Genomic DNA, 22,890 nt, shown 5'->3' with positions numbered 1-22,890 from the left:
CACTTTCACAAAGAATGAAGAAATCCTCCCGCACTCGCCCTTCTTATACCTTCTGGAGGAGTACAGTGGGGGCAATTGTGATTGGTCCATCTGTTCTCAATCTCATTGGTTCAACGAACAGCGAAATTAGAGAGCTGTTTTATTCACCAATCAATAGCCGAATGAGAAAAAGGCGGAAAATACTGAACTGAACCGTTTTATTGAAATTTGAAAAGCCCGCCAATATATTTGTAACACAAGAAGCGGATTAAGTAAATAATGTCGCCTTAAGACAAAGATTTAAAAATCTCTCTCCTTTTACTCTGTTATTCCACATTTCCCGTCACAACTTCCAGAATCTTTTACAATCCGGTGAAAATCCTGCGTCATTCACCGTTCGCTTTCAATCCGGCGGGAATAAAGTCCCATTTTGTAACGGGACAGATCCCAGCTCAATCTTTGTAAAAGTAACAAACCACAGATTGTGGATTGATCCCTGTTCACAGGAGCTGCAGCGCGATCGAAACCGGAGCCGAGACTCCTGGTGTAAGAAGTCGAACAGTGACAGAGCCTTTCGACTATTCTGTACTCGGTGTGAAGTCCCTTTCAGGGTTGTTGCTTTAAATAGGATTGCGGTTCTGAAAGTGATATTCCCGAATAATGAACAAAAAAACGTGAAAAGGAGAAAGAAATGACCTTAAAACGGCTCTGAAGGGGCAGATGCGGGGGAAGGGGCGGAATATGACCGGGAACGAGAGGATCAGCGACACGTTATTGGTTATTGAAACTAAATAAAACAACGACAGAGATTATACCGGGCAGTGATTATGAGAATCTTCCAGATTTCAAGTGAAATTACAAAAGCACAAGTTAGAGAGACAGTGAGTATCAAACTATCGACAGTAAAATGATTCCATAGAGGTGTTGGTACAGTTTTTTTAGAGAGACTGTGGGTGGCTCTGAAAAGAGCCTTTGTGTTTATTTTCTTTTCAGTGCATTGTGGAGTTTTACTTGGAGCTGGTGTACTTGGTCACCGCCATTGTCCCTTCCGACACGGCGTGCTTGGCCAGTTCCCCGGGCAGCAGCAGGCGCACGGCGGTCTGGATCTCCCGGGAGCTGATGGTGCGCCGTTTATTATAATGGGCCAGGCGGGAAGCCTCACCCGCGATGCGCTTCTTGCCGCCCTTGGCTGGTGCTTTACTCAAGGTTTTCTTGGCGCCCTTCTTGGAAGCTGCTTTCTTGTCCTCAGGCATTTTCAAACTCAATTTCAGACTCAGAAATGACCCAAATCCGCTCCGAGCTCGGATTAAATAGGCAGCCCCACAGCCATATGGTAATGATGATGTGGAGATGCCGGTGATGGACTGGGGTTGACAATTGTAAACAATTTTACATCGTTCACCTGACGAAGGAGGAAGCCTCCGAAAGCTTGTGAATTTAAAATAAAATTGCTGGACGATAACTTGGTGTTGTAAAATTGTTTACTATGGTAATGAAGGATGGAGGAATGCAATGATTGTGATTGGGTCATTCGTAGTGAGGTCACAATAATTAACTGTCACTCTCTGATTGGTTTCTTCAAATATCCAATCAGATTTAATACCTGCCACAATCACAAACACGCTCACACTGCTTGTTGTCCGGTTTCATCAATTTGTTCCGAACTGTTGCAGTTCTGCTTCCGGCCAGTAGATGTCCCCAAACCCCGGGTCATTGAAGTTTGCAGATGAGAGAGGGACAGAAGATGAACTCATTCTTCACATTATATTGCACGGGTGGGATTTCGAAAAACAGGGAATGGAAAACAGTTTGTTCGACAAAACATGAGTTGTAATGCTGTATTAAATGCTTGTAATTAATTTTGGGGGTATAGCCTATACTGAGGAAGATTACGACAAAATACAAGAAGACTTTAATAAGCTTGCTGAAAGGCGGTGTAAATGGCCATTGAATTTCCATATAGAAAGGTGTGAGGTGGTGCATTTTGCTCGGGGGAATAAGGAGGCCAAACACTGCTTTGAAAATAAGAGTCTAAATGGGGTAGAAGAGCAATGGGATTTAGGGGTACAGATTGACAAATCTTTAAAAGTAGCAACACAGGTTGATAAGGCCATGACATGCAAACACAGAGGTTTATTTCTGGAGGAATATATTTGAAAAGCAGATAAGTTATGTTGAACTGTAATTTTAACTGTCAAACCTTCTGTCAAACTATTAAATCTTCCCTTTCTGAAATCCGTGCTGACTATTCTTTATTATATTTTCGGTTTCCAGATGTTTTTCTGTTGCTTCATTGAGTAAAAGATTCCATGATCATTCCTACCACCGACCTTTAGTTAACTGGTCCACAGTTCCCTGGACTTGTTCTATCTCCTGTTTCAAAATATAAGAATCACATCAACTGTCATCCAGTCCTCTGGCACTATTCCTTTCTGTAATTATTTTTTCTATATATGTAACAGTGCCTCTGCTATCTCTTCCCTTGTTTCATTTAATATGTGCGGATGCAATCCATCTGGACCAGGAGTTCTACCACCCTTTCAAACTTAAATGTCTTGATATCTTTATTGACCTCTTCCTCCAATATCATGTTCACCCTGTTAATCTCCCGGGTAAATACTGAGGCAAAGTAATAATTCAATATTTCTGCCATTTCGCTGACGTTACCTGTGAGTTTATCTTGTCAATCCCTTAGTGGCCCTCAAGATATTCTGATTTTCCTTCTGTTATTTCTGGCTCTGTGCAATAATTTACGATTTATTTTTATATTCCTTGATAATTTGATTTCGTGATTCCTGTTTGCTTCCCTAATTGTTTTTGTGACTTCTTCCTAACCTCTTCCTATTCGCTTTTGTCATCCTCTTATTTAATATCTATGAATGAGAAATTCCGCCAGATTGTTGTGTCTGTTCAGGGGCTGATGTTTGGGAACTGTTTATTGTCTTTGATTAAAGTGCCAGTAACCCAAAGGGAGCAATTCAGTCCGAAACTCCACAGAAACGCTCTATTTCTCCCTCCCAGTGAACTAAGGTGCTATGATGGTGAGTATCGCTCCCTTCCAAACAATTAATTCCAACAGGTTTGAATCCCAGCACGCTGAATTCAGAAACACCAAGACTGGAACCGAATTTGATGATGTTCAGAGGGATAGTGTTTTCAAAACACAAACGAGTCTAATTTATATTTAAAAATATTTTTAAAATTCATTTCTTCCCCCATAACGTTGAATTTAACTCTGTTCCTTTGTATTATTATTTGCCCTGATCTGTACAGTGGATACGGGACACAATTGCTCGGATTCAGTGAAATTAATTGATTTTCTGAAGTTTTTCCCTCTGCTGATTCCCGTTCCTTATTTAAATTATGTCGGATTAACCTTTCTGATCTATAGAAGGGTCATTGTCCTGAACCGTTAACCCGAGCTTCCCTTCTCCACAGATGCTGCCGGACCTGCTGAGCCTTTCCAGCATTTTCGGTTTGATTTTTTTCTATATTTTATCCCTTTCACTTTTGACGGTCGCCGTTGAAACTTGCAGATTTGCACTCAGTTTTTATTCGTGTTTCAGTTCGGTTTATTTGAATTAATATAAATCGTCTCCTGAGAATTCAGACAGAAATATTGCGCAATGTAGAGTGAAATATAATGGGGCAACTTTCGAATGAGGAAAACAAAAACTTTATTCGAAATCAATTGTCTAATTTTTAACTGACAAAATTAGAAAAAGTACGGGAGTAGAAGTTACAGAGAGAAACTATTTCCTCACATTGCACATTGTCCTGAATCTGGAACAACGACAGATAATGTGAATTTGTTCCACTCAGTTACAGTTCTCACTTATGGCCAGTAGATGTCAGACTGCATGTGAGTGTGGCATTAATTCTATGTCTGTCATTCTCTGGTACTGTATGTGAGTGTGATATTCATTCTGTATCCGTCAGTCTCCAATACAGTCTGTGAGTGTGGGATTCATTCTGTATCTGTCAGTCTCTGGTACTGTGTGTGAGTGTGTGATTCTTTTTGTATCTCTCAATCTCTGGTGCTATCTGTGAGTGTGGGATTCATTCTGTGACTGTCAGTCTCTGGTATTCTATTTCAGTGTGGGATTCATTCTGTAACTCAGTCTCTGGGCAAAGTGCAAGTCTGGATTCGTTCTGTATTCTTATTTCAGGTTAGAGTATGGTACTTGAAACTGTATGTTTAATTCATTAATGTATGCAAATCTTTCGTGCTGCATTAATTTGTAAATATTGATACACTTTTGGATTTTGTTTCAATCAAACAATGTGTGCGAGTTTTGTTGAATGATTACATCTTAATCTCCGTGAAGATAATGTGTATTTCAATCTTTTACTGTGAAATTATTGGACTGGTATTTATTTTGTAGCTCAGTCTGTGCTAATAGAATAATTATTGTATCTTTCAGTCTGACACTGTCTGAGATTTTTGGACTGGTATGTAATGTGTGGTTCAGTCTGTACTAATGGAATTCATACTGTACCTTTCAGTCTGATACTGTGTAATATATTTAGACAGGTTTGTAAGGTGTAGTTCAGTCTGCACTAAAGGAATTGATACTGTATCTTTCATTTTGACACTGAATGTGACTTTTGGACTGGTATCTAATGTACACCTCAGTCTGCACTAATGGGATTGATACTGTATCTTCCAGTCTGAAACTGTGTGAGATTTTTGTACTGGTAATTAACGTGTAGGTCAGTCTGCACTAATTAAATCAATGCTATATCTTTCAGTATGGTACTGTACGTGATTTCTGGACAGGGATCTAATGTGAACCTTCGTTTGCAGTAAGGGAATTGATACTCTGCCTTTCAGTTTGATAAATATGATTTTTGGACAGGTAACTAATGTGTACCTCAGTCTAATGGGATTGATACTGTATCTTCCTGTATGATACTTTATGCAAATTTTGGACTGGTATATAATGTGTAGCTCAATCTGCAACAATAGGATTGAAACTGTACATTTCATTCTGACACTATGAGGTTTTTGGACATATTTGTGAGTCAAATATGGGTAACATCTGAACTGGTATCTAATTTGTATCTCAGTGTATAATATTGGCATGAATACTGCATCTTTAAACTCATAATGTGGTGTGAGTTGTGGGCTGGTATTTAATTTGAATCTCGGGGTACACTATTGTGAACAATTTTACAACACCAAGTTATAGTCCAGCAATTTTATTTTAAATTCACAAGCTTTCGGAGACTTCCTCCTTCCTCAGGTAAACATTTACCTGAGGAAGGAGGAAGTCTCCGAAAGCTTGTGAATTTAAAATAAAATTGCTGGACTATAACTTGGTGTTGTAAAATTGTTTACAATTGTCAACCCCAGTCCATCACCGGCATCTCCACATCTACACTATTGTGATTAATTCTGTACCTATCAATCAGTACCATGTGTCAGTTCTATCTGGTATTTAATTTGTAGCTAATTCTGATCTTATGTGAGATTAACACAGTGCCTTTCAATCTGATACTGGGTGTGATTTTGGACTGGGAATTATTTATCTGCCAGTCAGCGGTATTGAGTCATTGTGAAATAGAAATTCCGTCAGTCTCTCCTGCTCTGTTTGACTGTTGGATTGGGATCAGTTTGGGATTGACTATTTCTGCTGTGTGAGACTGTGGGATTGATGACCTGTCTGTGTCTCTGTGCTCTGTGAGTGATAATATACTCACAGAGTATATTAAGAAAGATTGGTAGGGTGGTAAATAGCGAGGAGGATAGCCTCAGTCTGCAGGACGATATAGATGGGTTGGTCAGATGGGCGGAACAGTGGCAAATGGAATTTAACCCGGAAAAGTGCGAGGTGATGCACTTTGGAGGGACTAACAAGGCAAGGGAATACACAATGAATGGGAGGACCCTAGGCAAGACAGAGGGGCAGAGGGATCTTGGTGTGCAAGTTCACAGATCCCTGAAGGCGGCGGAACAGGTAGATAAGGTGGTAAAGAAGGCATATGGGATACTTGCCTTTATTAGCCGAGGCATAGAATATACGAGCAAGGAGGTTATGATGGAGCTGTATAAAACACTGGTTAGGCCACAGCTGGAGTACTGTGTGCAGTTCTGGTCGCCGCACTACAGGAAGGATGTGATCGCTTTGGAGAGGGTGCAGAGGAGATTCACCAGGATGTTACCAGGGCTGGAGCGCTTCAGCTATGAAGAGAGACTGGGAAGATTGGGTTTGTTTTCCTTGGAGCAGAGGAGGCTGAGGGGGGACATGATTGATGTGTACAAAATTATGAGGGGCACAGATAGGATGGATACTAAGGAGATTTTTCCCTTCATTGAGGGTTCTATAACAAGTGGACATAGATTCAAGGTAAAAGGCGGGAGGTTTAGAGGGGAATTGAGAAAGAACTTTTTCACCCAGAGGGTGGTTGGAGTCTGGAACTCACTGTCTGAAAGGGTTGTGGAGGCAGGAACCCTCACAACATTCAAGAAGCATTTGGATGAGCACTTGAAATGCCATAGCATACAAGGCTACGGACCAAATGCTGGAATATGGGATTAGAGTAGACAGGGCTGATGGCCGGCGCGGACACGATGGGCCGAAGGGCCTCTATCCATGCTGTATGACTCTATGACTCTATACATACTGTGTGTGAGAAGGAGCTGGCTGCACTGTTCCGTGTGCCCCGGGTGGAGGAAACATCACACTAATTCTGGGCCCTTCAAGGATTTGCCTGTGGGAAGAAAAATTATCTCTTGTAACTCAAGAACAGGTGAGGTAGAAAATACAAAAGTGATCAATTGAATCTCTCTGTTAATAATCATTGTAATATCCACAAATGAAAACCAGTGATACAAACAGTGTCAGTGTCTGACTCCACTGCAGTACTGCAGCACTCAGCTTCTGCACACCAGGTGTGTTGGGCTGTTTTACAACAATTTAGTGACATCCAGTCACAGCCCAACCCCTGCACTGTTCCATGAATGGGACTACCCGATGGGGCGGAGACCTTTGCACATATCAGATTTCTAATCCCCTCTCCCATGGGACTAACCGTTCAACCAAAACTAAACAGCCGCTGTTTAAAATGTGTCCTTCAAACTTCTCACCTGATGCCTGCAATAGATGCTTTTTGTATAACTCCCCATATCCTTACTCTCCGGCTCTGTTTACTGTTCCATAACAAACACTTAAGGTTAATGGGCAGGTTTTAAAAAATCAGATTTAATACCTGCCACCAATCACAAACACGCTCACACTGCACATTGTCCGGTTTCAGCAATTTGTTCCGAACTGTTGCAGTTCTGCTTCCGGCCAGTAGATGTCCCCAATCCCCGGGTCATTGAAGTTTGCAGATGAGAGAGGGACAGAAGATAAACTCATTCTTCACATTATATTGCACGAGTGGCATTTAGAAAAACTGGGAATGGAGACGAGCTGCAAGTACATTTTGTTAGAGCAAACACTAGTTGTGATACTGTGTTAAATTCTTGTAATTTGTTTCGGAGATATAGTCAATACTGATCAAGACTGGGACAAAATAAACATGCAGAACGGCCTTGTAAATGGCCATTGAATTTCAATATAGAAAAGTGTGAGGTGATGCATTTCGCCAAGGGGAATAAGGAGGCCACATACTGCATGGAAAATGAGTGTCTAAATGGGGTAGAGGAGCAATGTAAATCATCCTGAGATATCAGAGAGAAATACTGTGCAATGTACAGTGATATATAATGGGGCAAATTCACAACTATGGAACGAGTAAAACAAAAACTTTATTATGAATCAATTGTCTTCATTTTTCACCGTCAAAAAGTGCAAAAATACGAGAGTAAAAGTTACAGACAGAAACTTCCCTCACATTGCACATTGTCCTGTTTCTGGAACCACGACAGAGAATGTGAATTCGTTGCCTTATTATAGTTGTCGCTTCCCGTCAGTCGAGGTCAGTCTCTGGTACTGGATATGAGACTGGGGTTTATTCTGTATCTGTCAGTCTCTGTAACTGGGTGTGAGCATGGGGTATATTCTGCATCCATCAGTCGCTGGTACTGTCTGTGTGTGGGATACATTCTGTATCTGCCATTCTCTGCTACTTTATCTCAGTGTGGGATTCATTCTGCAATTCAATCTCTGTGACAATGTGCATTCCATACTCTTATTTCAGTTTCCACTATTGTATTGAAACTTTAAAGTATATACATGTCTTCATCGAGCATTTAATTTGTTTACACAGATACACTTTTTGATTTTCTTTAATCAAACAACGTGTGAGAGTTTTGGAGTCATGTTACATCTTAATCTCTGAACTCTATTGTGAATGATAATATACCTTTCAATCTGTTCACGTTGAAATTACTGGACTGGTGTGTAATGTGTAGTTCAGTCTGCAATAATGGGATTAATTCTGCATCTGAGTCTAACACTTTATGTGATTTTTGGACTGGTATGTAATATGTAGCTCATCCCGCACTAAAGGAATTGATACTGTATCTATCATTCTTATACTGTATGAAATTTTTCGACTTGAATGCAATGTATAGCTCAGGCTGCACGAATGGAATTGATACAGTGTCACATTGAAAGATTCAGTATGAGATTTTTGGACTGGTGAGTAACGTGTAGCTCAGTCTGTGCTAATGGAATTGATATTGTATCTTTGAGTCTGATACGGTATGAGATTCTTGGATTGCTATATAATGTGTGGCTCAGTTTTCACTAATTGAATCGATTCTCTATCTTTCAGTCTAATATTGTATGAGATTGTTGGACTGATATATAATGTTCAGCTCAGGCAGTGCGAATAGAATTTAAATTGTATCTTCCAATCTGATCATTTGTGATTTTTGGACGAGTACGTAATGTGTAGCTCAGTCTGTACCAATGGCATTGATAATGTTTATTTCAGCAAACACGAGTATTTACCACTATATCCAATATGTAGCTCAGTCTGCACCAATAGAATTTAGAATGTATCTTTCAATCTGCCATTATGAGATATTTGGACTGGTCTGTAAAGTGTAACTCAGTCTGCAGTAATGTGACTGTGACATTCATTCTATATCTGTCGTCTCCAGTTCAGTCTGTGAGTGTGGAGATTCATTCTGTATCTGTCGGTCTCTGGTACTGTGTGTGAGTGTGGGATTAATTCTGTATCTGTCAGTCTCTGGTACTGTATGTGAGTGTGGGATTCATTCTGTATCTGCAGGTCTCTGGTGCTGTGTGTGAGTGTGGGATTTATTCTGTATCTGTCAGTCTCTGCTACATTATCTCAGTGTGGGATTAATTCTGTAATTCAGTCTCTGAGACAATGTGCAAGTCTGGATTCATTCTGTATTCTTATTTCAGTTTACAGTATCGTATTTGAAACTGTATCTTTAATACTTTAAATTATATACAGTTCTTCGTCCAGTGTTTAATTTGTAAATATGGATACACTTTTCAATTTTCTTTAATCAAACAACGTGTGTGAGCTTTGGAGTGGGATTACATCTTAATCTCTGAACTCTATTGTGAATGATAATGTACCTTTCAATCTGTTCGTGGTGAAATTATTGGATTGGTATGTAATGTATAGCTCAGTCAGCAATAATGGGATTAATTCTGCATCTCAATCTAATATTGTATGAGATTTTTGAACTGGTATGTAATATGTAGCTCAGCCTGCACGAAAGGAATTGATAATGTATCTATCAGTCTGATACTGTATGAGATTTTTGGACTGGAATGTAATGTGTAGCTCATTCTGCACAAATGGAAGTGATACTGAATCTTTCAATCTGATATTCTATGAGATTTTTGGACTCGTCATCTGTGCTAATGGAATTGTTATTGTATCTTTGAGTCTGATAGGGTATGAGATTCTTGGACTGCTATATAATGTGTGGCTCAGTCTGCACTCATGGAATTGATACTGTTTATTTCAGTCGAAGATTTTATGGGATTTTCAGTCTGGTATGTAATGTACAGGTCAGGCAGTGCTAATAGAATTGATACTGTATCTTCCAGTCTGATCATTTATGAGGTTTTTGGACTGGTATATAATGTGTAGCTCAGTCTGAACCAATGATATTGATACTGTTTATTTCAGTATATTACTCTATGAGTATTCACTAATATTTCTACTATGTAGCTCAGTCTGCACTAATGGAATTCATACCGTCGCTTTCAATCTGACACTATGATATCTTTGAACTGGTATGTAAAATGTAACTCAGTCTGCAGTAGTGTGACTGTGAGATTCATTCTGTGATTGTCAGTTCCTGATACTCTATGTGAATGTGGTATTCATGCTGGATCTATCAGTCTCTGGTACTGTGTGTGTATTTGGGATTCATTCCATATCTCTCAGTCTCTGATTTTGTATGTGTGAGCGATTCGTTCTGTTCCTGTCAGTCTCTGGTGCTATATGTGAGTGAGACATTCATTCTGTATCTATCAATTTCTGAACTGTATGTGAGTGATATAAATTCTGTATCTGTCAGTCTGTGCTACAGTGTGTGAGTGTGGGATTCATTTTGAATCTGTCAGTCGCTGGTACATTGTATGAGTTTGGGATTCATTCTACATATCAGTCTCTGGCACTCTATCGGAGTGAGAGATTCATTCTTTATCTGTATCTAATTTATATCTTCATTTATAGGATGGCGTTCACATCTGTATCTTTAATACTTAAATGTTTGAATAATTTTTCCCAGTTTTAATTGGTAGATAATGACATTTTTAAAAATGTAATAAGATAATATGGGCATCTATTTTTGGACTTCTATTAAATCTACATTGGGAACACAATTGTGAATTTGTGCTTCTTCCAATTGATATGGTGACATTTTTGAACTTGTATATAATGTGTAGCTCAGTCTGCATGAATGGAATGCTGTATATTTCAGTCTGAATCTGTATCAGTTTTGTTGTCGTGGTTTCTAATGTGCAGCTCAGTCTGCACTAATGGAATTGATACTGTATCTTTCTATCTGACACTGAGATTTTTGGACTGGAACGTAATTTATAACTCAGCCTGCACTAATGTAGGTGACTGTGAGATTCACCTTGTATCTCTCAGTCTCTGGTACTGTGTGTGAGTGTGGGATTCATTTTGTATCTGTCAGTCTCGGGTGCTGTGAGTGAGTGTGGGATTCATTCTGTATCTGTCAGTCTCAGGTGCTGTGAGTGAGTGTGGGATTCATTCTGGATCTGTCATTCTCTGGTACTGTGTGTGAGTGTGGGATTCATTCTGTGTCTGTCAGTCTCTGCTGCTGTGTGTGAGTTTGCGATTCATACCTTATCTCTCAGTCTCTAGTGCTTTATTAGAATGTGGGATGAACTCGATATTTGTCTGTCCTTGGTACTGTATGCCTGAGTGGGATTCATTCTGTTTCTGTCATCTCTGGTACCATACTTGAGTATGGGATTCACTCTGTGTCTGGCAACCTCTAGTACTGTATGCGAGTTTGGGATTCCTTCTGCATGTCTGTCTCTGTACTGTATCGGAGTGTGAGATTCATTCTGTTTCTGTCCATAATTATTCTCTCAGATTACATTATGATGTTCAATACTGTAGCTTTAATATGTTAATGTTTGAATAGCTTTTCTCATTATTTAATTGGTAAATATGGATACACTTTCGTATTTGAAGCTGGAGGCTTTAATCAGATAATTTGTGTGCTTTTTGGACTACTATTAAATCTGTAAATCTGTGAGTAATATTGTGAATGGTAATTTATCTTTCAAATTGATATGGTGACATTTCTGAATTGGTAAATAATGTGTATCTCAGTCTGTGCTAATAGAATTGATACTGTATTTTTAAATCTCATACTGTGGGTATATTATAAACTGGTATCTAATTTGTTTCTCTGGTTACACTGTCACAGCAATTCTCAATCTGATATTGTACATGAGTTTCGGCCTTCATTTTGTATTTGAATGATACACTATTCGAATGGATACTGCATGTATTAAACTCACGTGTGTGTGAGAGTTCTGGGCTAGTATTCAATTTGAATCTCGGGATATCTGGTATTTATTTCATGGCTAATGTTGCCCTTTTGTGAAATTGACAATCTGATAGTGTGATTTTGGGCTGGAATTTTTGAATCCACCTGTCAGCGGGACTGAGTTCGGGAGAAATGGAACAGTGTCTGTCTCACCTCCTCTGTTTGACTGTTGGATTGAAAATGTGACTCTGGAACTTGGGATCAGTGTGGGACTGACTACTTCTGCTGTGTGGGACTGTGGAACTGATGACCTGTCTGTGTCTCTGTGCTCTGAGAGTGAGAATATACCTACTGTGTGTGAGAAGGAGCTGGCTGCACTGTTCCTTTGCCTCGGGTGGAGGAAATTTCACAGTCATTCTGGCTCCTTCAAGTATTTGCCTGTAGAAAGAAACGTATCTCTTGTAAATCAAGAACAGGTGAGGTAGAAAATGCAGAAGTGATCAGATTAATATCTGTTAATAATAATATTGAATATCCACAAATGAAAATCAGCGATACAAACAGTGTCAGTGTCTGACTCCACTGCAGTACTGCAGCACTCAGCTTCTGCATACCAGGTGTGTTGGGCTGTTTTACAACAGTTTAGTGGCATTCAGACAAAACCCAAACCCTGGACTGATCCATGAATGGGACTACCCGATGGGGCGGGGAGCTTTGCACATATCAGATTTCTAATCCCCTCTTCCATGGGACTAACCGTTCAACCGAAACAAAACAGCCACTGTTTAAAATGTGTCCTTCAAACTTCTCACCTGATGCCTGCAATAGATACTCTTTGTATAACTCCCCACATCCTTACTGTCCGGCTCTGTTTACTCTTCAATAACAAACACTAAAGGTTAATCGTCAGGTTTTAAAAAATCAGATTTAATACCTGCCACCAATCACAAACACGCTCACACTGCACATTGTCCGGTTTCAGCAATTTGTTCCGAACTGTTGCAGTTCTGCTTCCGGCCAGTAGATGTCCTCAAACCCCGGGTCAATGAAGTTTGCAGATGAGAGAGGGACAGAAGATAAACTCATTCTTCACATTATATTGTACGGGTGGGATTTAGAAAAACTGGGAATGGAGAACATTTTTTCGATAAAACATTGGTTGTAATGATGTATTAAATGATTGTAATTAATTTAGGGGGTGTAGTCAATACTGAGGAAGACTACGACAAAATAAGCTTGCAGAACGGCCGTGTAAATGGCCATTGAATTTCAATATAGAAAGGTGTGAGCTGGTGCATTTTGCCAGGAGAAATAAGGAGGCCACATACTGCTTGGAAAATAAGTGTCTAAATGGGGTAAAGGAGCAATGCAAATCGTGTCCTGAGAAATCAGAGAGAAATACTGTGCAATGTACAGTGAAATATAATGGGGCAAATTCACAACTATCGAATGAGTGAAACAAAAACTTTATTATAAAACAATTGTCATCATTTTTCAATAACAAAACGAGCAAAAATACGGGAGTAGAAGTTACAGACAGAACCTTTCCTCACGTTGCACATTGTCCGATTTCTGCAACCACGACATAAAATGTGAATTTGTTCCGTTCTTTTACAGTTCTCGCTTACGTCCAGCAGAAGTCAGTCTCCAGTACTGTGTGTGAGAGCGGGGTTTACTCTGCATCTGTCAATATCTGATACTGTGTGAGTGTGGGATTCATTCTGTATCTGCCAGTATCTGGTACTGAGTGTGAGCATGGTGTTAATTCTGTATCTCTCAGTCTCGGGCACTACATATGAGTTTGGGATCATTCTGTATCTGCAAGTCTGTGGGACTGTATATGAGAGTGGGATTAATTCTGTATCTGCCAGTCTCAGGTACTGTGTATAAGTGTGGAATTAACTCTGTATCTGTCAGTATCTGGTACTGTGTGTGAGTATGGGATTCATTCAATATCTGTTAGTCCCTGGTATTTTGTGTGAATGTGCGTTTCATTCTGTTTTCGTCAGTGTCAGGTGCTATATGTGAGGGAGACTTTCATTCTGCATCTATCAATTTCTGGTACTGTTTGTGAGTGATATAAATTTTGTCTCTGTCAGTCTGTGCTACAGTGTGTGAGTTTAGGATTCATTCTGTATCTGTCAGTCTCTGGTACCGTGGGAGTGTGTGATTCATTCTAAGTCTGTCAGTCCCTTGTAATGTGTGTGAGTGTGGGATTCATTCTGTATCTGTCAGTCCCTTGTAATGTGTGTGAGTGCAGGATTCATTCTGTATCTGTCAGTCCCTTGTAATGTGTGTGAGTGTAGGATTCATTCTGTATCTGTCAGTCACTGTTACATTGTTTGAGTGCTGTTTTCAATTTGCATGTCAGTCTCTGGCCCTCTATCTGAGTGTGAGATTCATTCTTTATCTGTATGTAATTTGTGTCTCTGTTTACAGTATGGTGTTCAAAACTCTCTCATTAATACCTCAATGTATCAATAATTTTTCCCAGTGTTTAATTGGTAGATAATGATACATTTTAAAATATAATGTTTTCGGTTATAATCAGAGAATGTGGGCACTTTTTGGACTTCTATTAAATCTGTATCGATGGGAAAAAAATTGTGAATTAGTTTATCTTCCAAAATGATATGGTGACATTTTTGAACTTGTATATGATGTGTAGCTCAGTCTGCTTGAAAGGTATACTGTATATTTCAGTCTGAATCTTTATCAGTTTTTTGTAGTGCTTTATAATATGTAGATCAGTCTGCACTAATAGAATTGATACTGTATCTTTCAATCTGACACTATGAGATTTTTGGACTGATGTGTAATGTGTAACTCAGACTGCATTAATGTGTGTGACTGTGAGATTCATTCTGTATCTGTCAGTCCCTAGCACTGTCTGTGAGTGTGGGATTCATTCTATATCTGTCAGTCCCTCGTACTGTCTGTGAGTGTGGGATTCATTCTGTATCTGTCAGTCCCTAGTACTGTCTGTGCGTGTGGGATTCATTCTGTATCTGTCAGGCTCTGGTACTGTGGGTGTGTGTGATTCATTCTATATCTGTAAGTCCCTTGTACTGTGTGTGAGTGTCGGATTCATTCGGTATCTGTCAGTCACTGTTACATTGTGTGAGTGCTGGTTTCATTCTGTGTGTCACTCTCTGGCCCTCTATCTGAGTGTGAGATTCATTCCTTATCTGTATGTAATTTGTATCTCCGTTTACAGTATGGTGTTCAAAACTTTATCTTTAATACCTCAATGAATGCATATTTTTCCCAGTGTTTAATTGGTTGATAATGAAATGCTTTAGAATATAGTCAGAGAATGTGGGCACTTTTTGGACTACTATTAAATCTGTATCGATGGGAACACAATTGTGAATTAGTTTATCTTCCAAACTGATATGGTGACATTTTTGAACTTGTATATGATGTGTAGCTCAGTCTGCATGAATGGAATACTGTATATTTCAGTCTGAATCTGCATCAGTTTTTGTAGTGGTATATAATGTGTAGATCAGTCTGCACTAATGGAATTGATACTGTATCTTTCAATCTGATACTTCTTGGAATGGTAAATAATGTTACTCAGCCTGCACTAATGTGTGATTCATTTTGTATCTCTCAGTATCTGGAACAGTTTGTCAGTGTGGGATTCATTCTGTATCTTGTCAGTAGTGTGTGTGAGTTTGCGATTTAATCTATATATGCAGTCTCTGATACTGTGAGTGTGGGATTTATTCTGTGTCTTTCAGTCTCCAGTCTTGTATGCGGGTGTTGAATTCTTTCTGTATATGCAGCCTCTCAGACTGCATGTTGGTGTGGGATGCATTCTCTATCTGTCAGTCTCTGGTACTGTGTGTGAGTATGTGATTCATTCTGTATCTCTCAGGCTCTGGTACTGTGTGAATGTGGGAGTCATTATCTTTCTGTCAGTCTCTAGTACTTTATGAGAGTGAGTAATTAACTAGATATCTATCAGCCCTTGGTACTGTATGCCAGTGTGGGATTCATTCGATATCTGTCATCTCTGGTACCATATGTGAGTGTAGGATTTGCTCTGTGTCTGTCAGTCTCTATTATTGTATGTGAGTTTGGGATTCCTTCTGCATCTGTCAGTCTCTGGTACTATATCTGAGTGTGAGATTCATTCTGTATCTGTATGTAATTATTCTCTCAGATTGCATTATGGCATAAAAAATGTTAGCTTTAATATCTTCATGTTTCGATCATATTTCTCATTATTTAATTGGTAAATGTGGATACACTTTAGGATTTGACACTGTAGGTTTTAATCAGATAATTTGTGTGCTTTTTGAACTACTATTAAATCTGTATCTCTGTGAGTACTATTGTGAAAGATAATGTATCTTTCAAATTGATATGGTGACACTTTTCAAATGGCGTATAATGTATAGCTCAGTCTGTACTAATAGAATTGATACTGTATCTTTACATCTCACAATATGAGTCCATTATAAACTGATATCTAATTTGTTTCTCAGATTACACTCTCACAGCATTTTTAATCTGATACTGTACATGAGTTTTGTACTCGTATGCAATTTGTATCACATGATACATGCAATATCCATTCGCATAGTGTATAAACTCACATGTGTGTGAGAGTTCTGGGCGAGTAATCAATTGGAATCTCAGGGTACATTATTGGGATTCATTCTGCACCTTTAAATCGGGTACCATGTGTGATTTCGATCTGGTATTTAATTCGTAGCTAATGTTGCCCTGTTGTGAGATTGATACAGTGCCTTTCCATCTGATAGTGTGATCTTGGACTGGGATTTTTGTATCTACCTGTCAGCGGGACTCAGCTCGGGGGAAATGGAACAGTGTCTGCCTCACCTGCTCTGTTTGACTGTTGGATTGAAAATGTGTCTCTGGATCTTGGGATCAGTGTGGGAATGACGACTTCTACTGTCTGAGACTGTGGAACTGATGACCTCTCCTTGGCTCTGTGCGCTGTGTGTGATAATGTACTTACTGTGTGGGAGAAGGAGTTGGCTGCACTGTTCCTTGTGCCTCAAGTGGAGGAAACATAACACTGATTCTGGATCCATCAAGGATTTGCCTGCAGGAAGAAAATTATCTCTTGTAACTCAAGAACCAGTGAGGCAGAAAATACAAAAGTGTTCGAATTAATATCCATATCAATGATTATTTTGAATATCCACAAATGAGAATGATACAAACAGTGTCAGTGTCTGACTCCACTGCAGTACTGCAGCACTCAGCTTCTGCACACCAGGTGTGTTGGGCAATTTTACAACGATTTAGTGACATCCAGACACAACCCAACCCCTGCACTGATCCATGAATGGGACGACCCGATGGGGCGGGGACCTTTGCACACGTCAGGTTTCTAATCCCCTCTCCCATGGGACTAACCGTTCAACCGAAATCAAACAGCCGCTGTTTAAAATGTGCCCTTCACACTTCTCACCTGATCCCTGCCATAGATGCTCTTTGTCTCACTCCCCACATCCTTACTGTCCGGCTCTGTTTCCACTCTTCACTGTCCAATAACAATAAACAGGGTGAGACTGGAACTAAACCAGGAACATTCACTACTGGTTTGGGGAGAGAAAGCAGCAATGGTTTTAAATAGCAGGTTCTTCCCATTCTCTCTCCCTTCCCCTGGACACACCCTGTACACACACAGCCCGAGAATGACCTCTCCCTTCCCCCTCTCACTCCATGTTCCGGGACCAGTTCCTGATCCACTCCGCCTCTTACAAACAGCCCCCGGACTCCCCCTGACCTTCCCCCGGACTCAATGCCGATCTCTGAGCCCATCTGCGGACACGGTCCCGAAGCGATGAGCTGCTGTAACGAGGCTGCTCTTTGCTCCCTTCCCCCGGGGGCCGTGATCTCTCCATTCCCGGCTGTTTTAAACCATCTTTTTCCGCTCACTGAGTGAATGGCGCCCACAGGCCGAGCTGGGGGAGGGAGCACGCATGCGCTCTTCCGCTCACCAACAACCAGCGCTGGGGGCGGGGCTGCGTCACGCATGCGCAGAAATCTGGTTTAATTCTCAATACAAAAATCGATGGAAACTTTCCCCAATTCGAATTTTTCAGAGTCTGAGCAAAGGAAGTGGGTCTGGGGGAAAGGTCAGAGGGAATGGGGTCCACAGGCTGTGCAGGAACAGGCACCAGAATGGAAAACAAATTGGATTCCACCAGTGCCTCACGCTGGAATCCAGACTGAGTTTACAATCTCTTACTATTAAACTAGATGTTTCCATCCCTGCTGTTTCTCTCGGCATCTTTTGATGGAAAAGTGTCTTTCAGAGATAACGTGGGCGGCTGTGAAATGAGCCAATTGGTTCTATTCATTCTTGGTCCCTTTACTGATAAAGAAACTTGTGACTCCGGAACTGGAGGCCGGATTCCTCGAACCAATCCTGGAGAAACATGGGAGGAAAGTGGGAGTCGGTGTATTTGCTGGGACCGTGTAGGATTAATATTTGACGGCTACAGTCCCAGTTTATTTCAATCGGAGTGAAACTCTCGGTCACTGAGAGAAATACAGAAGGGCCCTGAGCTGCAAAATTGCAGAGGGTACAACATGCAAGAGAGGGTTAAATGCGTGACACTGTCCCTGAGAGTGGGATTAATGATGTGTCTGTCTCTGAAATAATATCAGTGAGAGATGAGACTGCATCTTCCGTCACTCCAGCTTGGAATGGCAATTGGAATGGAGAATTTTCCAATTTGTTACTGGGTGAAAACGGGACATTGCAGGTCAGTTTCTCTCTCTCTTATGTACAACATATGAAGGTGGAATACTGCTGCTGAGCGTGATACAGAGAGACTGATGGGAAGCGTATGGCTGATACTCTGCCTGTCTGTATCTCTCTGGCGCTGTACACGAAGGTGGGATACCGTTTGCTGAGTGTGAAACGGACACACTGAGAGGAAGTGTGAGAATGATACTTTGTCTGTGTGCCTGTCTCTGTCTGTCTCTTTATCTGTCCGTCTGTATTTCTCTACCTCCAGCGCTGTATATGAAAGCGGGATAGTGTTATTGAGCTAATATGAACAGCCTGTTGGAAGGTAAAGACTGATTCTGTTTCTGTGAACAGACCTCCGGTGCTGTTGGTGAGACGGTCACTGTCCCTTCTCTTATGTATGAGCCGGTCTGACGGTGCATTTATCAGTCTCCAGTCCAATAAGGAAAGGTGGGGAGAAACAGCATGTAACGGCCTGACACAGGACTGCCTATGAATGTTGAATTTATTCAGTAACTGGCCGTCTCTGGGTGTTGAGAATGGGACGGATAGGACACCAGTTACTATTGTCTGTCAGACAGTTTCGGAGGAGGGAGAGAAAGACAGAGAGACTGGAGGAGCCCAGAGCGGATAATTTGTATTATCGTCTCAACCAAACATATTGCTGAGTGTGAATAATATAATCATGTAAAACCAGATATGGATAATCACATCCACAGCTGTGATTGGCTGCTGCCCCTGAATCTGGGGACCAGACACTGAGGAGCGCCGGCCTCGGAGTGTTTAACAGTTACTGAGCTGGGAAACGACAACTCACCTCCGAGAATCTGCAGCACAGGCCGAGCGGTGAGGAAAGCCTGTCACGGGAATTGTCAATCTGGCGAACAGTTTGTCCTGTGAATGTGAAGATGTGAACATTGTGTCAGAGAGAGTGTGTTAAAGGGGCGGATGGGTTAGATTAATGTCACTGTGTTTGTGTGGCCGGACTCATCGCCAGATTTCCGAGTGCCTTTTGAGTAAAATTTTTAAAAATCCCTGTCAAAGGATCGCCCTCCTCCCCTGCCGAGCTCCGAAGTGGAAATTTAAGGTAAAGTTTCAGAACAATTCAAGATTTCAGGTGAAAAACGGAGATCATGTCAGCGATCGGGTGAGAGAGCGCGATCAGTGCAGCAATGAAACGGGTTTAAATCGAAACTGGTGCTTTTAATTCCGGTGAAAGTTTTTCGACAGCAAACATACCGGTGTGAGATATAGGAAGGGGCTAGTCTGGGACTCTGGAGTGCCCGATTTGAATTGGAATCGGGGAGTTTCAGAAGAGAGAGAAACACAGAGAGGCTGGAGGGGCCGGGAGCTGACAGCAGGATGTCTCCGCCCCGTCCGCTCTGTGCCTTTAAGTTGCTCTGTGCCGCCGCCTCTCGTTTCATTTCTGACCCAGCTCTGACTGTCAGAGAGATTTTCGACAGAGTCCCGGACATGACAGACACTGCAGCCGCCGAAACGGCTCCTCCTGCCGCCGCCGCTCCACCCAAGGCTCCGAAGAAGAAGAAGGCGGTTCCCCGACCCAAGACCACAGGTCCCCCGTTGGGCGAACAGATCCTCAAGATTGTGGGGGATTGCAAGGATCGCAAGGGGATATCCCTGGCCGCGATAAAGAAGGTTCTGGCTGCCAAAGGCCTGGATGTGGAGAAGCACCGGTCCCAGATTAAATTAAGTATCAAGAGAAATGTGGAAAAAGGCTCCCTGGTGCAGATCAAGGGCACGGGCGCCTCGGGCTCCTTCAGAGTCGCTAAGAAGGAAACTCAGGCAAAAGTGGGAAAGAAGGTGAAGAAACAAGTGACCAAGAAATCTCCCGGAAAGAAACCAGCGGCCAAAAAAACAGCCGTCAAGAAATTAACGGCCAAGAAACCAGCGGTCAAGAAATCGACCACGAAAAAGGCGGCGAAATCACCAATTAAGAAGAAAGCGGCGGCGAAGAAGCCCAAGACCCCCAAGACAGTGAAGGCGAAGGCGAAGAAGGTGGAAAAACCGAGGGCCAAGCCCAAGCCGAAGTCAGCAAAGCCTAAGAAAGCAGCGGGCAAAAAGAAGTAAAAAATCAAGTGCAACTTGTGACCATCTGAACCCAACGGCTCTTCTCAGAGCCACCCACGTCTCTCAGAAAAGAGCTGATCCCGGAATCAGATGATTCCTGTCCCGGGACCGGGCTCAGATTTCAGATAGAAATCATTTCAAATAAACCCAGGGTCCTGGTGACTCGCTGACATTCGCTATCACCGCCCGACCCCCAATGTCTGTAATAAAATAGAGAGAATGGGATGTCCGGGCCGGGCCTCACTGGAACTGGCGTGTGTTCGGCTCCAGTCCCAGTTCATTTTTTCTCAGATTCAGGGCGACAGTCCGTGACAGGGTAAAACTGGCGTTGATCTGCAGCTATCACAATTCAAACCCCAACACATGAGATTCTTCAAATCAGCTGGAATAAAGTGTTTATAAACTGCTGAACCCGTCTGGGAGGGAATGTGCGGGGAGATAGAATCGGGTCTGGGACTGAAATGGAAGGAGGCGGGTTGACTTGTTATAGAAGGGACTGTATTTAGGCAGGAATATTACTGACTATTGATTGTAACGGGGCTTATTGAAAAGCTCCGGGATTCTATGAAGCCCGAGTCTGTAAGGGTTTGTGCGGAGCGCTGTGTTTCGGTTCTATTATCGATAAACGGTTTGAAATTGGCGGGTGGAGAAAGCTGGAGGTGGAGCTGGAAGATCAGAGGCCGCTCTCCGCTCTGTCCGTCTCTCTGATTGTCTCCTCCCCTCCCTGTTTAATATCACACTCTGTCTCCTCCCCTCCCTGTTTAATATTTATCTCTGTCTCCTCCCCTCCCTCTCTCACCCTGTGTCTGTTTCAGTCAGGTCAGGGCAGGCTGCAGAAAAAGGGAACCAACATCAGTTTGCTGTTCATTCAGCAGCGAATTGAGTGAAGAATAATCATGTCTGGCAGAGGTAAAGGAGGCAAAGGACTGGGGAAAGGCGGAGCCAAGCGGCACCGGAAAGTGCTTCGTGATACCATCCAGGGGATCACCAAACCAGCCATCCGCCGCCTGGCTCGCCGTGGCGGTGTCAAGCGGATCTCGGGTCTGATCTACGAGGAAACCCGCGGGGTGCTGAAGGTTTTCCTGGAGAATGTGATCAGGGACGCGGTCACCGACACTGAACACGCCAAGCGCAAGACGGTCACTGCCATGGATGTGGTGTACGCTCTGAAACGGCAGGGCCGCACTCTCTATGGATTCGGCGGCTGAACGACTCGACCCTTTCTAACCGGACACAAAACAAAGGCTCTTCTCAGCGCCACCCACCGCCTCACAGAGAGAGCACTGACCTGGGAACGGGGAGAGGAAAGATCTCAGGATGGGGAATCAGTTTCCGATATTTAATTAGTATGGGGAGATTCCCCAACACTCGGTGCAGGGAGATCAGAAACAACGGCCCGGGTTCTCGGCCGTCCCGAGAGAAGGAGCGGAATTCCCGGTTTCACGGTATAAATGAACAGGCGGTGATACAGAGTCTTTCCCCAGACATTACCTTCTCCGCTCAGAGTAAAATCCCTCCTCACTCCCTCTCCCGCTGTGTCCTCTCTGCTCGGTCTTTATTTCCTGCCCTCATTCAATTATCAGTTCGATGTGAAGTTTCTGTTTGAGGAGCGCTTCACCGGGCCGAAACTGGCGGGATTTTTGAAATTGAAGCTGGACTTTGTCCCGTTACGGAAAGCAATGACCGGGGATTTATTCCCGCCCGTTTACAGACAGATCAGAGAATGAACCGGAATGTGAAACAGCCTGAGATTTGAGCTGAGGAGATGGAAATAATGGAGATTATAAAGAGAGGGATTCTTAAATTGCTGGAGGGAAATGAAATTTTCTTGAAACTGTTATTTGATGCTCTGAAATTGGCGGGCTTTTTGAAATTGAAGATTAATTTCAGCTCAGCCAATTGGGACCCAATACCTCCCGCCGTTTTGGTCTGACTGACAGATCTCGGATCAAACCTGCCAATCACAGTCCCGGGGCAGTCCCTCCTTGTCTGGGGGTGAAACCTCAGCCAATCACAGGCCAGGGGCGGATACCCTTAGACGCTTTAAAAGGCGGCCCCAGAGCGCACTCCGTATTCATAGACTCTGTGTCTCAGGTTGTGTTGAGATCTGTTCAGAAAATGGCCAGGACCAAGCAGACAGCGCGCAAATCGACCGGCGGGAAAG

The 22,890-nt window shown here is 42.2% G+C and overlaps 1 protein-coding gene and 1 long non-coding RNA gene across 2 annotated transcripts; one reads left to right on the top strand and one right to left on the bottom strand.

The window, feature by feature from the left end:
* Positions 1-1,083: 1,083 nt before the first annotated feature.
* LOC137317941 (uncharacterized) lies at positions 1,084-17,498 on the bottom strand. Its single transcript, XR_010961788.1, has 5 exons — positions 17,349-17,498; positions 16,890-16,976; positions 12,249-12,334; positions 6,607-6,693; positions 1,084-1,654 (listed from the first exon to the last, which is right to left on the bottom strand). It is a non-coding gene; the product is annotated as an uncharacterized lncRNA (long non-coding RNA).
* A 2,613-nt stretch (positions 17,499-20,111) lies between these two features.
* LOC137317926 (histone H1-like) lies at positions 20,112-20,726 on the top strand. The gene has a single exon (XM_067980926.1). It carries the CDS (start codon positions 20,112-20,114, stop codon positions 20,724-20,726), a length of 615 nt encoding a protein of 204 aa, XP_067837027.1.
* The last annotated feature ends 2,164 nt before the right edge of the window (positions 20,727-22,890 follow it).

This window comes from Heptranchias perlo, unplaced genomic scaffold (assembly GCF_035084215.1).
Source record: "Heptranchias perlo isolate sHepPer1 unplaced genomic scaffold, sHepPer1.hap1 HAP1_SCAFFOLD_64, whole genome shotgun sequence".
Taxonomy (NCBI): domain Eukaryota; kingdom Metazoa; phylum Chordata; class Chondrichthyes; order Hexanchiformes; family Hexanchidae; genus Heptranchias; species Heptranchias perlo.
This window is presented reverse-complemented; position numbering and strand designations above follow the sequence as displayed.